The 24,947-nt window shown below is 37.4% G+C and overlaps 3 protein-coding genes across 4 annotated transcripts; all 3 read left to right on the top strand.

Annotated features, from left to right (window-relative positions):
* The first annotated feature begins 440 nt into the window (after nt 1-440).
* Nucleotides 441-4,510, top strand: ubox5 (U-box domain containing 5). 2 transcript variants are annotated; one of them, XM_039653438.2, is made up of 5 exons: nt 441-580; nt 1,119-1,206; nt 1,517-2,555; nt 3,751-3,858; nt 4,198-4,508. In XM_039653438.2, the coding sequence occupies exons 2-5, from the start codon at nt 1,153-1,155 to the stop codon at nt 4,398-4,400; spliced, it is 1,404 nt and encodes a 467-aa protein (XP_039509372.2). In that variant the 5' UTR covers nt 441-580; nt 1,119-1,152; the 3' UTR covers nt 4,401-4,508. The 2 variants fall into 2 exon arrangements, with proteins under 2 accessions (XP_039509372.2, XP_088976053.1); XM_089119927.1 differs by lacking the exon at nt 441-580 and having other exon boundaries at nt 1,127-1,206; nt 4,198-4,510.
* A 9,202-nt stretch (nt 4,511-13,712) lies between these two features.
* On the top strand, nt 13,713-18,601 carry avp (arginine vasopressin). The gene is made up of 3 exons (XM_039653450.2): nt 13,713-13,871; nt 14,599-14,803; nt 17,935-18,601. The coding sequence occupies exons 1-3, from the start codon at nt 13,752-13,754 to the stop codon at nt 18,072-18,074; spliced, it is 465 nt and encodes a 154-aa protein (XP_039509384.1). The 5' UTR covers nt 13,713-13,751; the 3' UTR covers nt 18,075-18,601.
* A 2,230-nt stretch (nt 18,602-20,831) lies between these two features.
* On the top strand, nt 20,832-23,804 carry ccl27a (C-C motif chemokine ligand 27a). The gene is made up of 3 exons (XM_039653682.2): nt 20,832-21,095; nt 22,214-22,340; nt 23,588-23,804. Exons 1-3 carry the CDS (start codon nt 21,032-21,034, stop codon nt 23,679-23,681), a joined length of 285 nt encoding a protein of 94 aa, XP_039509616.2. The 5' UTR covers nt 20,832-21,031; the 3' UTR covers nt 23,682-23,804.
* The last annotated feature ends 1,143 nt before the right edge of the window (nt 23,805-24,947 follow it).

Raw genomic sequence — 24,947 nt, 5'->3', positions numbered from 1 at the left:
TCCAAATGATGTTTTGTTGTTTGTTTAACTTTACACCTCAATTTATCACGTTCTTCTCTTCAAGGTGATTTCTTATGAATTCGACAACAGAATTAATATGAATATACTTGTACATTTTGTGGATACAGGTATATATGAGGACTATTTGAGGTGTGTGTGAATATATTTCCGCTCACGCGCTAACGTTACCCCAGTCAATACAAATGCACGCGCGCGGCGCGAGAAAATAACTTGAAACTACTTATTTATCGTGTGTCAATAATTTAAATGACTAAATCCAATCATTAAACACTCGATCTTAATCATTTTAAGATATATTTTATGCAATCCCAGAAGATAAATCACCTGGCGTTCGTCGCTGTTACGTCGTTTCCCGCCAGCAGAGGACAGCGCTGAGTCGCGCGTGCGGCTCTTGCTCCCGGAAGTAGCTGTGACGTCAGCGCCGCTACTGTTGTTTTCATCAGTGTAAATCTTGAAATGATATGTGCTTTATTTATAGTTTTCTCGATCTATTTATCTCTTTCTGACTTGCACGATCGTTGGGCAGCTTTGATCAGTAACAAACGCGCAACATAATAAGGTAATTAATGCGACGTTATTAATGAATTCATGCAGTTTATTTAGAGTTTTTTTGAACGCGCATTATGCTAATACAAATTTTATCTACATGAAGCCGTCTTATTCTTTAGCACACTATATCTTAAATCAAGTTGTAAATAATTATTGTCATCGCTACTATGAAATATATACACGACCACGGTGGTGTCGTCACACTGAAATAGTGACTGTCTGAGTGTGTGTGTGTTTATAGTGTCCATTCTTTGCTTAAGTGTATTTTTCCCTTAAAGGTTTAGTTTCAGTAAGTGCCTGTATTGTTCCAGTTATGCTTAATGATTTTATTGTATGTATTTAACCAGGCAAGTCAAATACATACGTTACACAACACACATATACATTCATTTAAAACATTGACAAGCTGTGATAAAAAAAACACTCCCTAGTATTATTTTTAAATGCAGAGATTGAGATAAATGACTTTTGTAGCTCATTCCAGTCATTTGGAGCATAAGCAGTGTGTGTGTATCTAGTGTTGTTGATCTGTGTGTGTGGTGTTTCAGACTCACTCTCTGCAGTAGATGCAGGATCATCATCATGGTGCTCAACCTGTGCCTGCCACACTTCCACACCTCCGTTCAATGCAACAAGGTACAACACACACACACACAGACACTCGCTCACTAACACACTCACACACACACAGAACCCAAATCTATATTTCAAATGCATACAATGAATAGACAGTATTTTGATGCAAATGTGTATTTTGAGAATGTGTGTCTGTGTGTGTGAGTGCAACTTCTCTGAAATGATCCTGAGTAATAAAGCTCTGACTGCAGTGTCTCGCCGGCTGAGAGTCTTGCGTCTGATTTGACCTTCCAATGTTCTGTACCAAGATTACATATATGACGTGTGTGTGTGTCCTTCAACCTCTCCCTGTGTTTCTCCTCTCCCGCAGCTGTGTGCCGACGGACACGACGTCTCGAACCTTCTCTCCGGAGACCCGATCGCTCGGCGCCGCGGGTTCAAGCTCGAGTACTTCCTCCGTCCTCCCGTCCACGTGACGCTGAGCTTCCCGGTGTGTGTGGACCTGTGTCGCCTCGACCTGGAGCTCTTTCCCTCGGGAACGGATCCGGGCCGTGGCTCCTGTAGGGTCGAGATCCTGGTCTGTTCGGATCGAGACGGCGTTCGTTTCCAGCTCGTGTCTCGGAGCGATTTACAGGAGGGGCTTCGGGTGTGTTTCCTAAATCCCGCGTTCAAACCGCGAGATCCGTTTCCCGATCTTCCTCCCGCGCCGGAATCCGCCGCTAAAGCGGTAAATCTCTGGAGTCGCGGATCGCTCGTATCCGTCGCTCATCTCAGAATCAGCGTTCCCTTCAGCAAAGGGTGTGTGTTGGGAATCAAATCCCTTTCCGTCTGGGCGTCTCCTTCCCGATCCTGTCCTGCTTTTGAACTTGAGAAAATTCTGGATGCGCATCTAAACAGCGTTAAACGCACAAACCGCACGATTGCAGCTCCTCCGAAACCAACTGGGAATATCGCAGACGACATCCCGATCCCAGAGGAATTCCTAGATCCGCTTACGCAAGAACTCATGGTTTTCCCGATGATCCTGCCTAGCGGAGTGATCATAGACAACAGCACTTTAGAGGAGTACTGGAAGAGAGAAGCGACGTGGGGTCGTCTTCCCAACGACCCGTTTACCGGCGTTCCTTTTTCCCAAAGCTCAAAACCTCTTCCCAATCCTCTCTTAAAAAGCCGTATCGACCGCTTGGCTCTGCGGAGGGGATGCACAGGAGTCGGGAGCAGGAGTGATCCGCAACCGTCAAGACTTGCGGAGGTTAAAACCGTCACAGACTCCAGTCGAAACACACAAACTTTAAGATTTCATGGATCGACTAGCCGTTCTGCTAAAAGAAAGTGCGACTCCAGCTTTCCCTCGACTAGCGCTGATCCCGGTCGTCCTCCGTTGCGGAAAACTCTCCAAACTCACTCAGGTTTGAATGTCACAAATCACACAACTCACTCTGCACCATGTAGATGAATTAGGACCACAGATTGTAGATAACGTTTTTGAAGGCTAAAGTGGGCGGAGCCGGACGCCGCCATCTTGTTTGGGCGTCACTCGCAGATTAGCTCAGGTGACGTCGCGCTAACACACAGCATACAAACGGCTATTAGTGACATCAGCAGATATCCACCTGTCACTCAAGTGTTGATTATGCAGAACTTTAAACGGTTAGTTTACCCAAAAATGAAAATTAAGTCATTAATTACTCACCCCCATGCTGTACCAACCCCGAAAGACCTTCGTTCATTTTCGCAACACAAATGAAGATATTTTTGATTAAATTTGAGAGCTTATCACTACTACATAGGCTCCTAAGGGAATGACTCTTGTCGGCCCAGAAAGTCAATGAAGAAAATGTTTAAATAAGTCTCGTTTCAGGCCAACAAGAAAGAAAAGGAATAGCCGAATAAAGTCGTTATTTTTGTTTGTTTTTTCGCACAAAAAGTAATCTCATCGCTTTTTTAAGGATAAATTAGGGATAAATGTCGCAAAATTAGGGATATAGACCAAAACCACTGTTTGCACCAGACTGTCAACATGTGTTTTTCTGTTGTAAAGTTGGGCTTTTTAACATGGAGGTCTATGGGATTGAGTCTCTTCTGCAGCCGGCCTCTAGTGGCCAGAGGAGGAACTGCAGTTTAACTCGCGCTGTGAAATATTGTGGGCGGGGCCTGTGGGTGTTAAATAGAATTTAAATGGATTAGTTATAAAAAATTTGATTGATATGGCCAATCAGAGTAAAAGGAGGTGGGGCTTTACTGTTCACAGTATCCATCGATTCATTTAGATTCTTCTTTGGACAATTTTTTTTTTATGCAATATTGCATTTTATTCTAAATGATTTATCATCATTGTGTTAAATTCATCTTCTTGGTAATCTTGAATCAGAATAACTTCCTCTTGCAGCTTCTCGTCTTTGATGATGTGGGCGGGGCAACCTGTCACTCACTTGAGATCAGCCAATAGCAAACCACAACCATCCACTCATGCAAAATCAAGCCCCGCCCACATTTGTCCTCTTTCCGGAAGCGTTTCACACGATATACAGCACAATAGGGACGAGGTTGCTGATGCATGTTTTGCTCACGCTCATGTCTGATGTATTTCTCCTTGTGTTTCAGAGTCGGACTCACATGAGCGGCGGTTAGCGGACAGTTTAGATCAGGCGCTGAACGCTGCGCTTCACGGGTTACCAGTGTTCACTTCTCCGCGTGTGGACGCTTCCACCGGTACGAGACTGACACATACATGTAGTGGTTCATACTGTACAGATTGTTTCAAAGCAGCTTCACTGTAATAAACAGTCAGCGACGGGGCTCATTTGCATATTCATAGACCACGCATACTAAATGAGGCAAGGGTGTCGAGTTACATTCAAGATATTTTAAGGCATTAAAAACTGAAAAACGTTTAAATATGTAATTTTGGTGATCAAAGATGCGTGAAGGGATGAAATGATTGACTACAGGGGGATTTTTAAATGTTGATGGTCATGTGATGTTATGTTGTTTTAGTATGCTAAAATGTTTGCTGTAATCATCGCGACTCCTTGCTTCTCTGTTTTCCAGGCCAGCACGCGTGTGTGTTCTGCTCGTGTTCGTTGTCGGTGTATTCCTCCAGCGTGCCGTCGTACGCTCTGGCCTGCGCTCATCTCGCGTGTGGACCGTGTCTGTGGCGGAAACGCCCGCGCGACTCCCAGACGCCGGAGATCACGTGTCCCACATGTGGCACATCTGCATCTGGCGGCGACGTCACACGAGTGCATCACTGAAACACACCGATGATTCATCAGGAGATCATTCCTTCGCAGATTTTGTGTATAATTTTCATTAAAAAATTGTTGAAAAAGAAAAGGAATTTGTTATTTGTTAATAACTGCAGGTGATATATTCTACATATATATATATATTAGGGCTGCCAAACGATTAATCGTGATTAATCGCTTCCAAAATAAAAGTTTGTGTTTACATAATATATGTGGGTGCACTGTGTATAATTATTTTGAATATATATAAATGCACACACATGCATGTATATTTAAAAAAATATATATATTATTTATATATAAAATATTTATATTTATAATATAATGTATAAATAAATCTATACAGTATATACATGAAAATGTTTCTTAAATATATACAAGCATGCACATTATATGTGGGTGCACTGTGTATAATTCTTTTATATATAAATACACACACATGCTTGTATATATTTAAGAAACATTTTCATGTATATACTGTGTAGATTTATTTATACATTATATTATAAATATAAATATTTTATATATAAATAATATATATATTTTTTTTAAATATACATGCATGTGTGTGTATTTATATATATTCAAAAGAATTATACACAGTGCACCCACATATATTATGTAAACACAAACTTTTATTTTGGATGCGATTAATCGCGATTAATCGTTTGGCAGCCCTAATATATATATATATATATATATATATATATATGAAGAGTTCAGATGCAAAAGCCTTTAAATGCCATTTGAAATTTTCTTCTTTATTGATGATTTTTATCAAACTTGTATATTTAAGTTCAGTAATTTCACTTAAATAACAATTAATAGGTAATTATCATCGCCATTTAAGTGAAATTGCTGAACTTAAATACACAAGCTTGATAAAAATCATCATTAAAGAAGAAAATTTCAAATGGCATTTAAAGGCTTTTGCATCTGAACTCTTCATCATATATATATATATATTTATATATGTGTGTGTGTGTGTGTGTGTGTGTGTTAATATTGTGTATCTAAAATACATTAAATGTGAAAATTTCTTGTTTATGTAAAAAATCATTCAAAAATTTAGGGAATTGAAAAAAAGTCTTTTCTGCTCATCAAGGCTGTTTATTTGATGAAGAATACAGTAAAAATAGTGAAATATTATAATAATGTAAAACAGCTGTTTTCTGTGTGAATATAGTAAAGTGTAATGTGAACAAAGCTGAAATTTCAGCATCAATACTCATTTATGATGATTATCAATGTTGAAAACAGTTTTTTGTGGAGTCTTTGATGAATAGTCACTTATGATCAATTTAATGTGTCCTTGTGACTGTATATCAATATGAATAATTGAATATGTATATATACACATGTGAAATGGATTGTAGATAACTTGTTTTAATGTACACTACTGTTTAAATGTTTGTGATTTCTTTTAACATTAATTCATCAATGATGCATTAAATTGATCAAAAGTGACAGTAAAGACACGATGTTACGAAACATTCGATTTCATATAAATTCAGTTTTGAACTTTCTATTCATCAGAGGATCCTAAAAAAATAAAACGCATCACTGTTTTCAACGTTGATAATAATCATAAATGTGTCTTGATCATCAGATCCTCATATTAGAGTGATTTCTGAAGGATCATGTGACACTGAAGACTGGAGTAATGATGCTGAAAATCACAGAAATAAATTACACTTTATTGTATATTCACATAGAAAACTGATGATAAACATAATAATAATATTACACTATTTTTACTGTATTTTTGATGAAATACACGCAGACTCTTCTAGACTGTGAGTGGTCGTGTTCGGCGTTGGATCTCAGGCTGTTTTCTGCAGAATGAGGAATCCTTGAGTTCAGTGTGTGTGTGTGTGTGTCCGGTGTGTGTGTTCAGTGTTATTGAAGCGCAGGAGTTTAATACAGCGACTCAAGGCTGAACTCTCTTTGTGTGAGAATGAACAGCTCTGACCTCTGCCATCTATTGTAATGCTAAACTGAACTTTCTGTCCTCCACACAATCACACACACCTGAAGGACACACACTGTGTCACACGGAGAGCCGATCCCGACCTCCTGGGGCCCTAAGCACAACTCTATAGGGGCCGTCCTGCCTGAAACCATTCGCCATCGCCACCCCAGTGCTCCCACTACAATCCTCACTCCTTTAGTTAGTACTAATGAAAATGTGATATCAGAAAGATATGATCATATTTTATATTAATATCAATAATTCACATTTTAAATAGTGTTTAATTATTGATATCAAAAATGCCTCCTGTGAATTAGTAAAAGCTAAAATGGCTTGCCATTGCATGTCACTGTGGTTTAAATGTTAAAAGCAATAACTGATGCTTGATGGTTATTATTTACTGAGGGATGTGCATCCATATTGACATTTTAAATGCTTTCCATCTTGCTTTATTGCAGAGTTGTAGCTAAACTGACTTGGAGACTAGATAATCATGGTCTTGTTTTAAAAGTATGAGCGTCTAATGACTAATGAGGAGTGCCATCACACCGATATTGTACTGGTAACTGGTCCCCATAGATGTTTTACTGGAAAGTGCGTGTTTCATTTCGTGCACGCGCATAATCAACTCATGTTAACGCGCGACGCGGTTATCTTTTAAACAAACTGGCCTTTATCAAACGCAATCTCATGACAGTGCGTTATCTATACCACGAATTAAATTTCTCGTGCTATTTATACACCAAAAATGTTTTTTTTTTTTTTTTTTGCGTGCATGATACGGACTGTAAATCTCTTGGGAGTGATTAGGGGTGTGGTGGAGTGCGTGCACTGCATGCAACACGCCAAAAAGTGCGTATATCATATGCACGAAAAAAAAACTATTTTTTCGTGGTATTTATACGCGCTTTCCTGATAGATAGAGAGAGAGAGATGCACATCAACTTAACTTCTGCGTTGACATCAAACTTGGAGAGGAGAGAACACAAGTCTGTCTGATCCCTGTTCCCGGTGTTTATTTTCGTGACCGGAAGTGTTCCGCGCAACTCTTTGATGTTGAAAGCTTTGATTGACGCGCTTTGACACGCGGGGGAGGCGGGGCCTTGAGTCATTTGCGGAGCCCTACGCAACTTTTTTTTTTTTTTTGTTTGTTTGTTTGTGTGCGAAGGCTCAATCTGAGTTTCCTGTAGTGGAAGCGTTTGGAACTGCAGCCGAACACACACTCACTGAACGCTCGTTTACTGAGAGATCAGACTCACATTCTAAACACAACATTTGTGGCTTTGATTTTCCCACCGTTTTAGAGTAAAACGTTTTTGAAAATATATTCATATAAAAATTGAAAATAGTATTTTTGCACATTTTTCATAATAAACAAAATTCTGTAGCCTACTTTTTTTTAAAGTTCTCTTTTAAAACTGTTTTCACGTCAGCAATATTCAGTGTCGTTGAGAAGATCTTCAGTCTGTCGCTCTAAAGCATTCAAGAATTACACAGTTTAAGTTGGACATTTAATTTTCAGGTGCTCAAAAAGTGAATAAGTGATTTCCCACATAGCAATTTTTTTCTGGCCCAGCTCCGGCCCACACAATCACTTTTCCCTCGGCCCAAATACCGCAAAGAATGACGGTACTGAAGTGGGCCAGAACTGGATTATAGACAAGGGTCACACATGGGCCATAACTGGCCCGAATCTCAGCCAGTTAATCACCCTTAACTGGCCCTGAACTGGGCCAAAACAGGTTTTATTATTTGTACCAATTCTCAGCCATAAGTTAACCATATCGACACCACCCTTTAACCAGAAACCCCAAAACTTGAGCCATAACCCAGCCTAATCTTACCCAAACCATATGAACCCAATCCTCGGCCCAAGTACCGCAAAGAATGACGGCGCTGAGGTGGCCCAGAACTGGATTAAAGACAAGGGTCACACATGGGCCATAACTGGCCCGAATCTCAGCCAGTTAATCACCCTTAACTGGCCCTGAACTGGGCCAAAACAGGTTTTATTATTGGTACCAATTCTCAGCCATACGTTAACCATATCGACACCACCATTTAACCAGAAACCCCAAAACTGAGCCATAACCCAGCCTAATCTTACCCAAACCATGTGAACCCAATCCTCGGCCCAAGTACCGCAAAGAATGATGGCGCTGAAGTGGCCCAGAACTGGATTATAGACAAGGGTCACACATGGGCCATAACTGGCCCGAATCTCAGCCAGTTAATCACCCTTAACTAGCCCTGAACTGGGCCAAAACTGGTTTTATTATTGGTACCAATTCTAAGTTAACCGTTTCAACACCACCCTTTCAAACCCCCAAACTGAACCATATCCCAGCCTAACCCTACCCAAACCATGTGAACAAATAAGTCACAGAAAAATTCTATATTTTATTCAATTTAAATTTTATTTAACAATGATACCACAAATAAATATTACACCTAGGATTGTGTAACAGTGTGAAGGCTATTTTATTTTGTACATTCCAAGTGTAACATCTTTTTACAACCTGTAAAAGCCCTTCCTCTCACTCCCCCCATACCAACAGTCTGTCAGGTTTTCTTGCCCAACCAGTCCTGTAAAAAAAAAAAAAAAAAAAAATTAACATTGAAAATGCATCAACTATTCCATATTTACCAATATAGGATACTAATGTAGCTCTAAAACTCATTTGTATTAATCATCTTGTTAGATCATGGAAAGTGAGTGCCTTAGGCCAGAGTTTCAACTCCTTACAGTCTTTAGAAATAAAATAACATCCACTCAAACAAACAGACAGGAATGGGGGAGCAACTTACATATCATCAATAATTAAACAAAATGAAAGGAGGGGAAAAAGACAACTTTATAGAGTCGTTCATTCCTTATAATGCCCAATATGTCAAAGAAAAACATTGCCATGCGTCAATGGTTAGCACCTGGTTCAGTTTTGACCAATTGAAAAGTTGCCAATTGTTTATTGCATTTAAATTAACCTCTAAAAATTACCCAGGTTGAGAACTATTATTTTAGACAAAAAATAAAAATTATGTGATCAATTTCATTCTTTCAATGTAGATATTTTAATAGTACAGTATTATTATTTTCTCTCAATCGCCTACGAATATATCATACTGAAATGACTAGCAATACATGACGAGCAAAAATAAATAAGCAGTCTCACAAATAAAAAAAACATGGAGCATGTCCTTTTCATGTGAAACAAGCCACGATTAGATTTAGATATCATACAATTATACAACCACTGAATCACTTTCAGCTTTATAAGTCAATCGCGGTTGCTAGATTTGCTGTGATCTTCCTATAATTTTAAAAGCATTAACATTACATTGTTTCGCACACATGAAGCACAGGCCTCGTCTCGGACGTTCCGCAGGGCCGGTCTATCGCACATGATCGCACCCCGTTCGCGTCTGTATAGGCATTCTCATGTTCAGGGGCAACTGAACCAGCTACCAGGCAAAAGTTCACTTAAATAAAGAAAAAAGTGGCATCCGAGTTTGAAATGAGGTATTAAAAAAGCGCCAAAAAGAGAGTGAACTTCACTTACCCGTACAGCGGTTGTCTGAGATGTCTTCTTCTTCTTCAATCTTCAGCGGGAGAAATTTCAAAAGACGCATCACGTGAACCAACCAGAAAAGCTGCTGTTACCATGGAGATCGCGCCGAAATAAAACAATAGTTGACTGCAGTTGTTTTAAATAAACTGTTATTTCGAAGAAAAAAAATCCAGATATTACATTTTTAACATGATTTTGTGGTGCTTAAAATAAAAAGTATGGAAAACTTAGACTTGGATGTGGATTCGTTTTTTTTATTTTTTTATTACAAATGTATATTAAAAAAAACAAATTCAAATAAATAATAGGTCTAATACTTAAAAAAAATCATAGGTCTAATACTTATCATGTTAGTAAATGTATATTTTTTAATGATACAGCATTTTGTAAACATTGCTGAAAACTAAATACTATATTTATTCATTATTAATCATTTTTTTAAACAATTGGACATATATTTTTTCACTGACTCATTTAAGTCAATTATTATTATTATTATTTATTATTAAAATCTTAACACCTTTTTCAGAGGGTTCGGGGTGGGGTATAATCTTGCCTTGAAAATATAGTAGCAGGCTTATAATTGTCCAGTACACAGAATATGGCCCATAATCGCTACACTGATCTGGGCCACATACCTCCCATCCACAATCGGCCCAAAAGTTGTCTGCCGTCATGCAGTGCCATCATTGCCACACTTGGCCCACAGTTGGCTGACAAGATGTGGGCCACACACCTCCCATCCACAATCGGCCCAGAAGTTGTCTGCCGTCATGCACGCAGTGCCATCATTGCCACACTTGGCCCACAGTTGGCTGACATGATGCATGCCATTGCCGGCAACACGCCAGCAGTGCCATGATGAGGCCACATTTGGGCCAAGTCTGTTTGCTATGTGGGTTATAGTGCAACTTAGCCTAGTACCATAAAATCCACTAAAATATTAAATAAAAGAACATTATCGAACTAAACCGACTTGCAAAGAGCTTTGTGCTGGAAAACAAGAGAAATGGCCTACTGAAGAAGAAAGTCTTTTTTTAAAGTGTGTATTTAAAATATCCAACACCATTTGATATGCAGATTTAATATCACCGATATCCCTCCTTAAAATCCCTAACTTCCCTGAACTGATCGATTCTCAAAATTAATATCCAGATATAATGTGCCTCAGTTGAGCGGCAGATGTTTTCTTCATGAACGCGAGATCATAATGGAGTAAATAATAAACTTTAATGCAGACCACTGTCTTCTAGTAATGTATTCAGATGATGTGTCGTTTTTTTTAAGCAAAGCCAAAATGTTTGTCTATTCAGGAAAAATGTACATAATGTTCTCAAGGAATAATGATCAGCTTCTTTAAAACCTGTCGCTGATTTCCAAGTCTTATTATAAACAACGATCAATAACTTAGCTTACTGTACGTGCAGAATTTCATTATGACAATTATTTCTGTTGTTGCAGAACCGGTTTAAATGAGGTGAGTGAACCTCGTTTGCATCATTACTGATGAGTTTATTATCGGTGCTCATTTACAGTTCCTGATCCTGAAGCACGTCTGATTTCTCCACGTTATTTATGAAATTGTTCTTTTGTTGTCCTGCATCACCAGTGTGGGTTAGATCAGAGATGTGCATCTGAATACTGAGCAGCGTTTGCACTGGTTAGTCCGAGCGCGGATGAATCGCATATCTGTGATTTCGCAGGTTTGACCTTCAACTCTCTCTGTCACTCACACACTGATCCAAGAACATGTGTTCCAGAAGTCTCGCACCTTTCACATTAGTTTTATTTGATTTATTATTATTTTTCATTTTTTTTTTTTTTTTTTTGCTTTAATAGGCTATATATGGCGTTCAAACGTTTGGGATCAGTAAGATTTTTTTGTTTTTAAAAGAAGTGGAATACAAAATACAGTAAAAAATGTGAAATATTTTTGTAATTTAAAATAACTGTTTTCTATGTGAATATACAGTAAAGTGTAATTTATTCATGTGATTTTCAGCATCATTACTCCAGTCTTCAGTGTCACATGATCCTTTAGAAATCGCTCTAAAATGAGGATCTGATGATCAAGAAACATTTGTGATTATTATCAATGGTGAAAACAGTTATGGACAATTTCTTCAGGATTCTTTGACAAATAGAAAGTTCTATTTCATTTATTTGTAATAGAATCTTTTGTAACATTATATAAATGTATTTACTGTAACCTTTGATGAATGTAATGCATCTTTGCTGAATAAAAGTATTAACCCTCTACTGCATGCATTTTGATGGCACGTGGATAAAAATTATTCCACATCATTTCTTGGCTCATTTGGGAACATTTTATTGATTTATTGAAAATTTTCCCTCCCCTGAGCAAAACAAAAATCAAAATTATTTTCCAAAAATGTCAAGAAATCATTTAAGTAAAGAGGGAAAAACACTTGAACCTTATCGATATATTTTATTTGATACAGACATAGGTTTGTATCATGTATTGCGAGGTCATATTGTGTACTTTATGTATAATCATCCCATAAACTATAGAAAAAAGGGTTCTATGTATAGCATAGGGTTCTTTACTCAACTCCAAAAGACATTTTATGCTAAAAAAGGTTCAATAATGACAAGAAAGAACACTTCTGGCACAAAGGTTCTTTAAAGACTATTATTCGTTCATATATTATTCTGCAACATTTTGTAGTTTTAATTAAATTACGGTTTATTAAACTGTTGTAGTAACTTAATATCACATTTTTATCATGCAGATTTTAACTGAAATGGCACTCTTTTTGTGATATTGATTAATTAAATTTTTTAACCCCTATATCTTGAATTTTGTGATCATATTCACATGCATTGCATTTTAGGAGTTCCAAATACGTGGCGCTTTAGAACCTTTGAAGGTTCTATGTAGAACCTTTTCTTCTAAGAGTGTATAGCCAAAAGTATTGGGACACCCCTCCAAAACATTGAATTCAGTCGTTCAAATCACTTCAGTATAAAATAAAGCAGCTATATAGGCTTACAGACGATTCAACACATCTCAGTGAATTCAAGCTTGGGACTGTGGTGCCACCAGTGACATTTCCTCACTACTGAATTTTCCAAGGTCAACTAGTGGTATTACAACAAATTGGAAGCAATTAGGAACAACAGAACTTCGTGTGGCCTCCAGCTAAAGGGCAGAGAGCATCATGGGAAACCTATGACTGAGCAGCTGCATCCAAGCCTTGTTACATCACCAAGTGCAACGCATAGCGTGGGATGCACTGGTGTAAAGTCCTGAAAAATACTGACCACAACTTTCAACTCTTGAGCATCAAATCACTCACATGACGCTGAAAATTCAGCTTTGATCACAGGAATAAATGACTGTATATTTTACTATATATTCCCATAGAAAACAACTGATTTACATAATAATAATAATATTTCATTTTTGGCCAGATAAACACAGCCCGGGTGAGCAGAAGAGACTTCTTTTACCGATCCAAAACCTTTGAACGGCAGTGTACATGTATTTAAGTTACTGTAAGAAGTATATAAATATGAAGTCTATTAATCCTCTGATGTTTAAAACCTTTCAGAGTACAATACTGACCTTTGACCTCCACCCATATGCCTTTGTGTTTCTGAAAAAAAAAAAAAAAAAGCCTGTGGATTTGATGTGAAACTCATTTTGGAGCAAAACTATTGAGAATAACGTGAAGGTCGGTGTGTTCTCGCAGGTGTGTGTGTGTGTGTGTGTGTGTGTGAGGAGGAGGAGCTGCAGGTGTATATAAGCATCTCTGAGCATCAGTGGATCAGTGTGTGTGTGTGTGTGTGGAGATGTCTGAGTCTCTGCTGCCCGTGTGTGTTCTCTGTGTGCTGGCGCTCTCAGCGCTCTCGTCCGCGTGCTACATCCAGAACTGCCCGAGAGGAGGCAAGAGATCTGAGCCCGTCAGAGAGGTACTGCACCTTCATCATCATCATCATCATCATCACTCCATCATCGTCATCATCACTCCATCTTCATCATCATCATCATCCAGAACTGCCCGAGAGGAAGCAAGAGATCCGAGCCCGTCAGAGAGGTACTGCACCTTCATCATCATCATCATCATCACTCCATCATCGTCATCATCACTCCATCTTCATCATCATCATCATCCAGAACTGCCCGAGAGGAAGCAAGAGATCCGAGCCCGTCAGAGAGGTACTGCACCTTCATCATCATCATCATCATCACTCCATCATCGTCATCATCATCCAGAACTGCCTGAGAGGAGGCAAGAGATCCGAGCCCGTCAGAGAGGTACTGCACCTTCATCATCATCATCATCATCACTCCATCTTCATCATCATCACTCCATCACTATCACTCTATATATCACTCCATAACACTATATAGAACTTTTCACACAAAAAAAGAGAGTGCAAAATAATAAAATATTTAATAAATAATAAAATATTAGTAAAAAATAAATAAGTGCAAGAACAAAATTTAGCTTTGTCAGTTTTATGTAACTAATTACTAATATATTAATCAAAGAAAATGAAAATAAAAAAATAAATCTCTAACTAGATTTATTATAATAATATCTCCTCCACATGGCATGTATGTAGGCCTAATTCAATTTACATGCTGAAAATATTATTACTAATAATAACAATGTAATTATTTGTGTGTGTGTAGTGTATGGCGTGCGGTCCTGGGAATAGGGGCCGGTGTGTGGGCCCCAGGATCTGCTGTGGAGCCGGGCTCGGGTGTCTGCTCGGGTCTCCAGAGACGCTGAACTGCATGGAGGAGAATCTGCTGCCCGGAGCCTGCGAGTCGAGCGGGTCGCCCTGCGGGGCCGAAGGGGGCCTGTGTGTCGCTCCGGGGGTCTGCTGCCACTCGGGTGAGCAAAACACTCACACACCCTATTTTAACCATCAAAAGCATGGAAAGAACCTTTATGAGGATATATACGCATACAGCATATATGCACATATATGGTAATATATACGCTGCATATATGCATGGCACATATAGGCAATTTGAGGTGCATATATGTGCATATACAGGCCATATAGGTCTCTTTATATCCACATATAAGCCCTATATGTGCATACAAGAGTTTCTTATAGCTCATGGCAGGATCTGGTCATTTTGTAGCTCATGCTGGGTTGTTTTTGAACCCAAATTTGGGTTAAATATGGACAAAACCAAATGTTGGGTTAAAAATGTCATTTCAAACTTTCACTTTCAAATGTACATTTTTTCATTGCATTTTTAACCCAACATTTGGGTTTGTCCATATTTGACCCAAAGCATTTTTAGAGTGTATATGTCACTATACTGCAAAAAATAAATAAATAAATAAAATAAAATAAAATAAAAATGATGTCAGAGTGATATATAATTTCAACTGTATTGCATATATGCAGTTTTTTCTTTCAAAAGCACACAGTGCAAGTAGTGTGTGTCTGAATACACTTCTACTAGTTTAACGAGTTTATACGTGAAGTTTCACTTGCGCAGTTTCACTACGTGAAATCTCTCAGCCCATAGAGAAGGAAATTAATAGTTGAATAAAGCATTTTATTCAAAAATTATTCTCGTCGCTTGATAAACTAAACGTTGAGCCACTGTCGTCACTCAGACTATTTTAATGATGTCTTTCATAACTTTCTAGGCCGGAAAGTTTAAGATTTAATATCTTGAAAAAAAAAAATATATCTTAAAAAATATCTTGATTTGTGTTCCGAAGATGAACGAAAGTCTTCCGGGGTTGAAACAACATGAGAGAGAGAGTCATTTTTGGGCGAACTATCCCTTTAAAATAATTGCTTAATGGCATCTGTTTATGAATGAAGGCCAGTATCATTGATATTACAGCTATGTCTCGATGAAAAAATGATTCATACATTTTAAACATTTATCAGGCTTAAAATTTAACAACTTATAATTTAAGTGAACTTAAAACAAGCCTTACATAAACCCATAATAAACGTCATATTTAACTGTGCCTTTCTGGTATGACACATCCAGAAACTGAATAAGGTTATCAAACAGTCTGCACTGCATAAATATAAATATATAGATTAATCCTTATTAAAGCTACAATTAGTCAAGAGCAGTTTGTATTTGTTTCCTGTTCCCTTTGTTCTTTGGTTATCTTGTCGACAGAGGGAATTAGAGGCTCCTGTCACTTTAAGATCTGCAGGATCTCACACAACTCATTCTCGAACAGCTCTTTACTTTCATTTAAAATTTTATTTAACTCATTTAATACTGTTCTTGTGGGGATACTCGACAAAACGAACATTTTGGCATACATGTGTGTGTTTTTGTTTGTTCAAACGACGAAATAGAGCTCGATACTGGCGCGCGTTGGGTGTGTGTGTGTGTGTGTGTGTGTCAGGAGGATCGCGTGCTTTGTCTTGTCGCGCATAAATGGTTTAAAAGCATTTGCATGAACAAGAGCAGGATCATATGACGCTAGTTTAAAGTCACCTGTTGTTGTTTGTGGTGTTTCATCGCTGACTGACGAGGCCGCGGAGGAGCAGGACCGAGTCTGTGTCGATGCGCGCGTCCGCGTCCAGGAACGTCGCGTGCGCTGCGCGTGCACACTCTAAAGTTCTAGTCGGCGACGAAACGACAGAAACAACTGGTGACTTAATTAATTTTGGCTAAAAATCATAACAAAACGAATTTGAAAGACGAATTTGAACGCATAGGATATTACGCCCGTGGTTAAATAAATAAAATAACATGATATTTCATGTCTCTAGATGGGCTTATTTCTAAATGAGCTGTTCCTCTGGGTCCTAAAGTCAGTTTATTTCTGTGTGCATTCAGACACACATGATTTTTTGGTTAAGTTTTACCATTTTTAGTTTGGATTTCAAGCATTTTTAGGTTTTTCTATGTGTACTGAAGCATTCCTCGCATTCCATTCATTCCTAAGGCGATCAAATTGACCCGCAATGGAAGGATTTTGTTACTTTTTTTAACCCTTGTGCTGCATTAGCTTTTTAACACCGTTGAGTGCATTAAGGACCAAAAATGGCCACATATTAAACATTGCCTAAAATATTATATAATATTATTATTTTCCACTTTTACCAAGTTAAATCTTTTAACCAGCATCAGTCCTCATCATAACTACCAAAAATGTATTCAATTTCAGGATTTTAACCCTTTAATTACCAGTTTTGTTTGCGAAACCATCGATTTGCATAAGAGGAAAAAACACAAAAATTCAATTATTTTCAATAAACTAAATGCAAAGAGAAAACTTTAGATTTGGATTATCACAGTCCCACTTTGCAAAAAATCCCACTTAGCGCGTTAGAGACCAAAAATGGCCACCTATTAAACATTGCCTATTGCCTAAAATAAGGTGCATTTCCACCCATAGGGAATAAATATGTAGTGACATCATCTGGTGGAATACACTATATAATGCAAATATAATGCTTTTGCTTCAAAATGAAAGGATGTTTGTGCAAAAATCATGTTTCATGTATTACTGACAGCCTCAGAGTTAAACAACGTTTTAATGGGTTTCAATGGGCCATTTTTGGTCTTTATGGTGCTGAGTGTTACTATTTGATCTACACAGTGTGTGTTATACATATTTTGCAAAATGGGATCACATTTTTTACATGTATCCAAAAAGTCACAATTTTGCCAAATTTCATACCATTTGCATTAAAACAGCCAAAATGGTCAAAGAAATTAAACTGCAAAAGACCAAAAATGTCCCTAATGCAGCATAAGGGTTAATTTAAACCACAAAACTCCTCGAATCCATAAAAAAATGCTTTGTGTTTATTCGTGGTTCGATTGCGACAAAAGTCCTTATAGGGTCTTGAACCCCTCTGATGAACACTCAATTTATTCCGGGTCAAAATGACCCGAGGGAAGGATGAGGATTAAACATCGTGGCGTATACGTGAAAATGAAAACTGCGTCAGGCTGAAACTAGCGGAATAGGGCCTTTACACACACAGATTAAGCTAATGCGTGTGGTTTATCCGACAGAGGGATGTTCTCTGGATCCAGAATGTTCTGAAGACGTGCGGTTTCTCCCGGCTGAAGACGGCGTTGGACTGAAGAGTGTTTCGGGAGAAATGCTTCTGCATCTGTTGAATCTGGCTTCGAGGAGACAGAGGCCCTTCTGATCGTGATCTGTGTCTGTAACTCACTCACATGTTGCTCAACTTATACATACTGTATGTAGTAAACGGATGTGAATGTGAATCTGGTTTGTCATCGCGGTTCTCTTGTTATTGTAAGCACTTTGGGTCGAGTTCTTTGTCCCCAAAGCAGCATGACCTGTTACTGCCTTTGTATTATTATAATACAGATATTTAATACTCACTTCGCATTGAAAGTCTTGAGAGCAGCCTGTGGGCTTTTCTGGAAGCTCCTGTTGATCCACTAACTGTCTTCGACATATCCTGACAATCAGGTTTGAAACTCTTTTATGGTCTAAAACATAAATCAAGTGCACAGGATAATTAACTTTATGCTTTAATCACTTAAAAAAAAATCTAATGCATTCAAATGGGGACAAAAAGTGTTTTCATGCTAAAGAAATTCAATGAAAGACGCATGAAAGGAATTAAAGCTAAACACAGTCTCAGTTCTACAAGATATGCTTTTGTTCCACTGCAAACCTACATTAAATACAGAATATATATATAAATACTGTCAGGTTGGCTGTATGATGTGCATGATGGAGGAGTAGAGATACAAAATCTTGTTTTTAAGCAATAAATCTAAAAACACCAGTGATGGGCTGTTCGAAATGCCCCTTACCTGTATGATCTTACACTGTACCCACATTGGACCCTCGGTTTGGAAAATGCATGGATGGATGATTCAGCTTCAGCGCCATCTTCTGGCGAGTCCTCACAGTGCATTATGGGTATTCTTGTGGTGAGACGTGGGGTGCAACCATCACAGTGCATTATGGGTATTCATAGCCGTTGAGTGTTTATGGATGATTTATTGCACTTAATAGGCCTATGGGTTTAGTTCATGCGGGGATAAAAAAAGTATCCTGTGTAAAATGTGATACTAATGAATCTTTAATGCTGTGGGCTAATTTTCTGCCAGAGGTCATGGCATCATGGATTCAATCAAATACCAATAGATATAAAATCAAAACCTGACAGCCTCTGCTAGAAATCATATAACGGGTCGGGTTTGGCTCTTCAACAGGACAGGGATCCGAAAAACAAAACAAAAATGTGTCACAAAACCAGCGTCCCAGTCCCTAACCTAATCCCTGTGGAAGACGAGACTGACCTGAGGAGGAGGAGAAGCGCTGACATGGATCTGGGAGTCTGGAGAGCTTCTGTATGGAGGAATGGTCCTTAAGTATTTAAAGTCCCTGTAAAGGCAATTCTAAAAAAACAAAAACATTATAAATGTTAGAAATATATTGCTAAAACACATAATAAAGACGAATGAATTCTGGAGTTAGACTGTTAAACTTTTTTTATTGTGTTCTGGATTTTTTGGGCGGGGCCAAAATGGGCTCCTGGCCCCGCCCCTACTGTCGATGACGCTCTGGAGCCACTGACGCTGGCCCCGCCCCTACTGTCGATGACGCACTGCAGCGACTGACACTGGCCCCGCCCCTACTGTCGATGACGCACTGCAGCCACTGACGCTGGCCCCTCCCCTAACTATATAACTAGAGCACATTCACAGTTCGCCTCTCAATATCAAGTTAGCCTACTGTCATGACAACCCGATCTCATGGAATTCGTACGAATTTTACAAAGTGGCTAATTCGTAACAATTCATACGACCTCACTCGTACAAATTATTACGATTTTGCTACTGTAAATCCTGCATATTTTACGAATTGGCCAATTCGTATGAATTCATACGAATGACCTACCCCTGACCCCGCCCCTAAACCTAATCATCACGTGGGTTTAGACAAATTGTATGAGTTCATACGAGTGAGGTCGTACAAATTAGCCACTTTTTAATCACTCGTACGAATTCGTATACGAATTGGTCGTGAGATAGGGTAGGTCATAGGCTATTATAGCCTATATAGTTGATTTTTACAGCTAACTATGCCTTCGTCACGGAAATGTGTTTATCCTGGATGCCATCACTTACAAAACAGATCGGTGTCCATATTTAAATTTGGACACGCCCCCTGCAGACACGCCCCCCCCCCCCCCCCCCAGCGTTTGAGAGCAGAGAATAATGCACATTTTTTCAAGATTTTTATAGCTTTTTTTATGCACTTGGCGGCTTTTTTACCATTCAAATTTGGCTGGGTGGCTGCTAACAAATTTTACTGTAGTGTGACAAACTCAGAACACACACTTCATTTTGACTTTAATAAAAGGGGACAAAAACATTTTACCAACGTGTTTTGGAGAAAAAACATTTATTTCATTATGTGATTTTCAATTCTTTTACTTCAATGAAAAGTTAGATTTCTGCAATTTTTTAAAGTAAAATATCAAAAGGATTAACAATGCAGATTTATTCTTTTACCGCAATCTTTGATCATAGGCTATATATTTATACCAAGGGGGCAAGGCAAATCATTTAATTCAGCCCATGCAGCACTGCGTATATTTCATCCAGACGCATTTATTTGAGTGCATCCTTTAAGAGGACGTCTATTATTGCATGGAAAAGCTATTTAATAAAAACTGATGATTTTCACATTCGAATGAGCAGGATTTCCTGGAAGATCAAAAGTGAAACAATATTAAAAAAGAAAGTAGCAGAAAACAAGCTTAAACATATACAACACAATTACTGCGACACACCCCGATCGAGACACTCATGACAAGTGACCGTAACAAATCAATTCACACACACCTGAGAAACTCATAAACACACATCGTTACTTTATGTGCTCGTGTCACGCATAACCTATCAGCCGCCCTCACCTGAGCGCAGGAAATGAAGATTGTGCTGCAGGGCAAATGCTTCATTTAAAAGATATTTCATAATGGATTTGTATAGAGTGTTTTCTTTGGTGTGATGTATGAGTTCAGACAGGCCAGGTGATGATGAGGGCGGACCGAACTTGCGTAAGTGTGTTTAAGTGATCTTTGTGTCTTCATTCACTGTCACTACTGATGTTTCCACGATGGAGCTGAAAGCCACTTCTCTCCTTCTGCTCACGTGTGTCGCCATCATCATCCTCACCGAAGGTCAGAACTGCCAATATAGACAAAACATGATGCTTTTCCTCAGTGTTTCTGTCTGGTTTTCCAGCACAAATATCCAAACATTCTTAAATCAAGATATATTTACTGGAGAAGCAAAAAAAAAAAAAGTTTGTTTAATGAAAAACTGATTATAATGAAGTCAGTTTGTTAAAAAAAAACAAAAAACAAGCAAACTGTCTGTCAATCGGTCAGATTATTATTATTTATTTTGCCATTGGCAAATATTTGTACAAACTAACAAATTAAACATCTTTAATGTCTTAATATCTTCAGTCATTTTCTTCTGTCTTGATTTAATATTGTTTAGATATGTGTGCTGGAAAACAAAACAGAAACACAGAAAAAAACATTAATATTTGTAATATGTGAATTATGAATTCTACTCAATGTTTAGTGCAGTTTACTTTATTCACATTTATGCATTTGTTGCTTTTATGCAAAGTGACGCACATTAATGCAATGATTTTTTTTTAATGAAAAACTGATAAAAAATGAAGTGAGTTTGTGCTTAATACATACAATGTGTCTTAATGGGTCAGAAAAAAACACATATTTTCCATTTGAATTAAGTTTATTTTTCTGACTCCATTGTATGTTCTTGTTTTAATCACAAACTTACGAGCTTAACTTTTTGCTTCTTCTCCAGTAAATGCATCTTGATTTAAGAATGTTTAGATGTTTGTTTTCCTCTTTTTACTCTCTTGTAATATATAGACTTCTATTAAACTTTTAGTGCAGTTCACATTCACATTTATGTATTTGTTGCACACCTGCTTTTATCGTAGTGCACATTAATGCAATGCATTGTGTTTCTTTCATTAAGCTTATGCATGGCCTGGGAATCGAGCCCATGATGCTCTACTGAATAGTACATGTCATTATTAAGCTTCTGTAAGTCATAAAGATACAGTAAAATGTGTCGTGACTTGCATCGCTCTGAGCCGCAGAGAATGTAAATCATGCCCTCTATCATTAGCTATAACGTGTCTGTGTTTGTTGTCATGCTTGTTTTCTGAGCTGAAAAACATCGCTGTTGAATCAGTATTATATTGACATGAACACAGATGTTCAATAATAGTAGATCCTGCTTTTTGTTTCAGCCAGTACCAATGCCATTCCCACATGCTGTCTGGCTGTAACCAGGAAAATCCCACTGCAGAAACTGCATCAAGTCCAGAGATACTACCTACAGAGCAGATCTGGCCGCTGTGAGATCGATGCACTCATGTGAGTGTTTATCCTTCACACACACATATGCCAAATTAATCTAAGCCCTCAAATTATACTTTTTTTTTATTTTATTTATTTTATTTTATCATTTTATTGGATATTTTTGGTTATTTTTTATTTAGGCCCTACCTTTAAATGAATAGATTTGACCAATACATAATAAATAAGTCATTTAATCACATTCCACAAAAAAAAAAAAAAAAAAAAACACACAAAAAAACCTCACAATTTCACGCATAAACATGGAAGCTTATTTCCGCCACTGAATAAAAAAAAATTAAAAAAATATTGCGGCTTTTTATCGCACAATTGCGAGATATGAAGTTAGAATTGTGAGAAATAAAGTCGCAAGTAAAAAATGTCGCTAGACTTTTTTCTCACAATTGTGAGTTTATTTCTTGAAATTCTGACATCTTTTCTAAGAATTGTGCGACATAAGGAGTTAACGAGTTATCAGGCCAATTCTAAAGGGAAAAAAAGACTAACTTTAGTCTTTAATAGTTTATATCTCACAATTCTGACTTCACAAGACGCAATTTTGAGTCTATCAATCCATTCTGAAATTATATCTCGCAATTCTGACTTTATGACACGCAATTGTCAGAAAAAAGTCAGAATTGTGAGATAAAAAGTCGCAAGTGCCTTTTTTATTTTTCGTCCTATGGCGGATACAAGCTTCCATGCATAACCCTTTTAATTCAGCTCAAAATATCTGACATTGTGTGACTTTGCCGACCGCTTGTGTTAAATAAATAATATAACATGATATTTCATGACTCTAGATGGCTTTATTTCTTGGGCTCTGAAACGATTAATCGCGATTAATCGCATCATTAATAAAAGTTTGTGTTTTCATAATATATTTATATATATAATACCATGCAAATATTTCTTAAATATATACATGCAAGTGTCTGTATTTATATATAAAAAAGAATTATACACATTACACACATATTAAATGCAAACTTTTATTTTGGATGCGATTAATTATGATTAATCGTTCTATATTGAGTATATGAGGAATCGTTACTTTTCAACCACAACCTCGAATCCATATAATTGTCTGTGTGTATTCGTGGTTCAAGTGCGAAGAAAGTCCTGGGTGTTGGACTCTGATGAACACTATTATTTAAGTTTAATTTTTTTAATGAGTTTCGGGTCAAAATGACCCGTGGGAAGGATGAGTTAAATAAGCACAAACACTAATGAATCATGTGCTTACTTTGTTCCCCGCTCTTCAGAATGCACATCAAAAACAGAAAGATCTGTGCTCATCCCAAACTGAAGAGAGTCTTGGACAAGATCAAGAAGAATCGCAAACACAAGCGACCTTGAATAAGCGAGGATCATCTCTATAATCATGGATCTTGGCAGCTTCAGTAGTTTCTGCATTAGATTGCATTTTTTGCTGATTGTTCCAGACATTATTAACTACAATATACTGTATATATTCTTTGTATGCTCTTCTTTTTTAATGAAATAAAATCTTTTTTTTTTCTTCTTCAGTTTTTTAATATTTCACACTAGTGTAAAAGAAATAATATGAGTCGGATGATAATTTTACCTGATTTGATTAGGTCAACAAACAGTCAATAAATAAATAATATAAGTAAATAATATAAATAATATATAGTAAATAAGTAAATAAGTTGACAAATAGCCTAAAGAAATAAGTAAATAAACAATCAATCAGTAAATAAATAATAAATGTCAATAAATAAATGTATAAATAAACAATAAATAATCAATCAATAAGTCAATAAATAAATAAACAATACATAATCAATCAATAAGACAATAAATAAATAATCAATCAATCAATACGTCAACACATAATGCAGTCAATAAATATCAATCAATAAGTTAATGTCAATAAATAAATAAACAATAAATAATCAACCAATCAATAAACAATAAATAATCAATAAGTCAATAAATAAAGAAAAAATAGGCCTACAGAATTAATAAGTTAAAAGTTGATAAATAGCCTAGCAGAATAAATAAACAAAAAAGTAAACAACAATAAATAAAACTGTCACTTTAAACGCGCGTGCTCGTTACAGCAGGATGGATTCTGATTGGCTGCCAATGTTGTTATCGTTCATTATCTGGATAAAATCATTCTGAAAGTGATCACATCGATCGCTTTTCTATCGTTTCTCTATGCCATTATCCAGCTGTGAGAATATCGTCCTTGTGTGTGAACGACTTTAAATGGCATAGAAAAATTATGTAAGAACTGGATTTAAATATAAAAATAAACGTATGAAACGCAGTTTAAAGGAGCAATGTGTGACTTTTAGCGACATCTAGTGGTTCGGTTGCGAGTTTGCACCAGGTTTGCACTAAGGGCTCCGCCCACTGCTCACCCCTCCCTTTCGAAGAAGCTACGGTTGCTAAAACGGGACAAACATCTCGTCGGCTGAGACAGCAGAGAATAGCCAGAGTAAGCCAAGAGTGTGTAACATTGTCACTGTTTCTGTACCACAGTCCATTATAAACCACATCATGAATACTGTCTGTTTACAAAGCCATAGTCAGGTGAGGATCAAGGGTTTTAATATATAATTTAATAAAATAATAATCAGCTGATTGTCTCAC

The sequence above is a fragment of the Pimephales promelas genome, chromosome 14 (assembly GCF_988280905.1).
Source record: "Pimephales promelas chromosome 14, fPimPro1.hap1.1, whole genome shotgun sequence".
Classification (NCBI taxonomy): Eukaryota; Metazoa; Chordata; class Actinopteri; order Cypriniformes; family Leuciscidae; genus Pimephales; species Pimephales promelas.
This window is presented reverse-complemented; position numbering and strand designations above follow the sequence as displayed.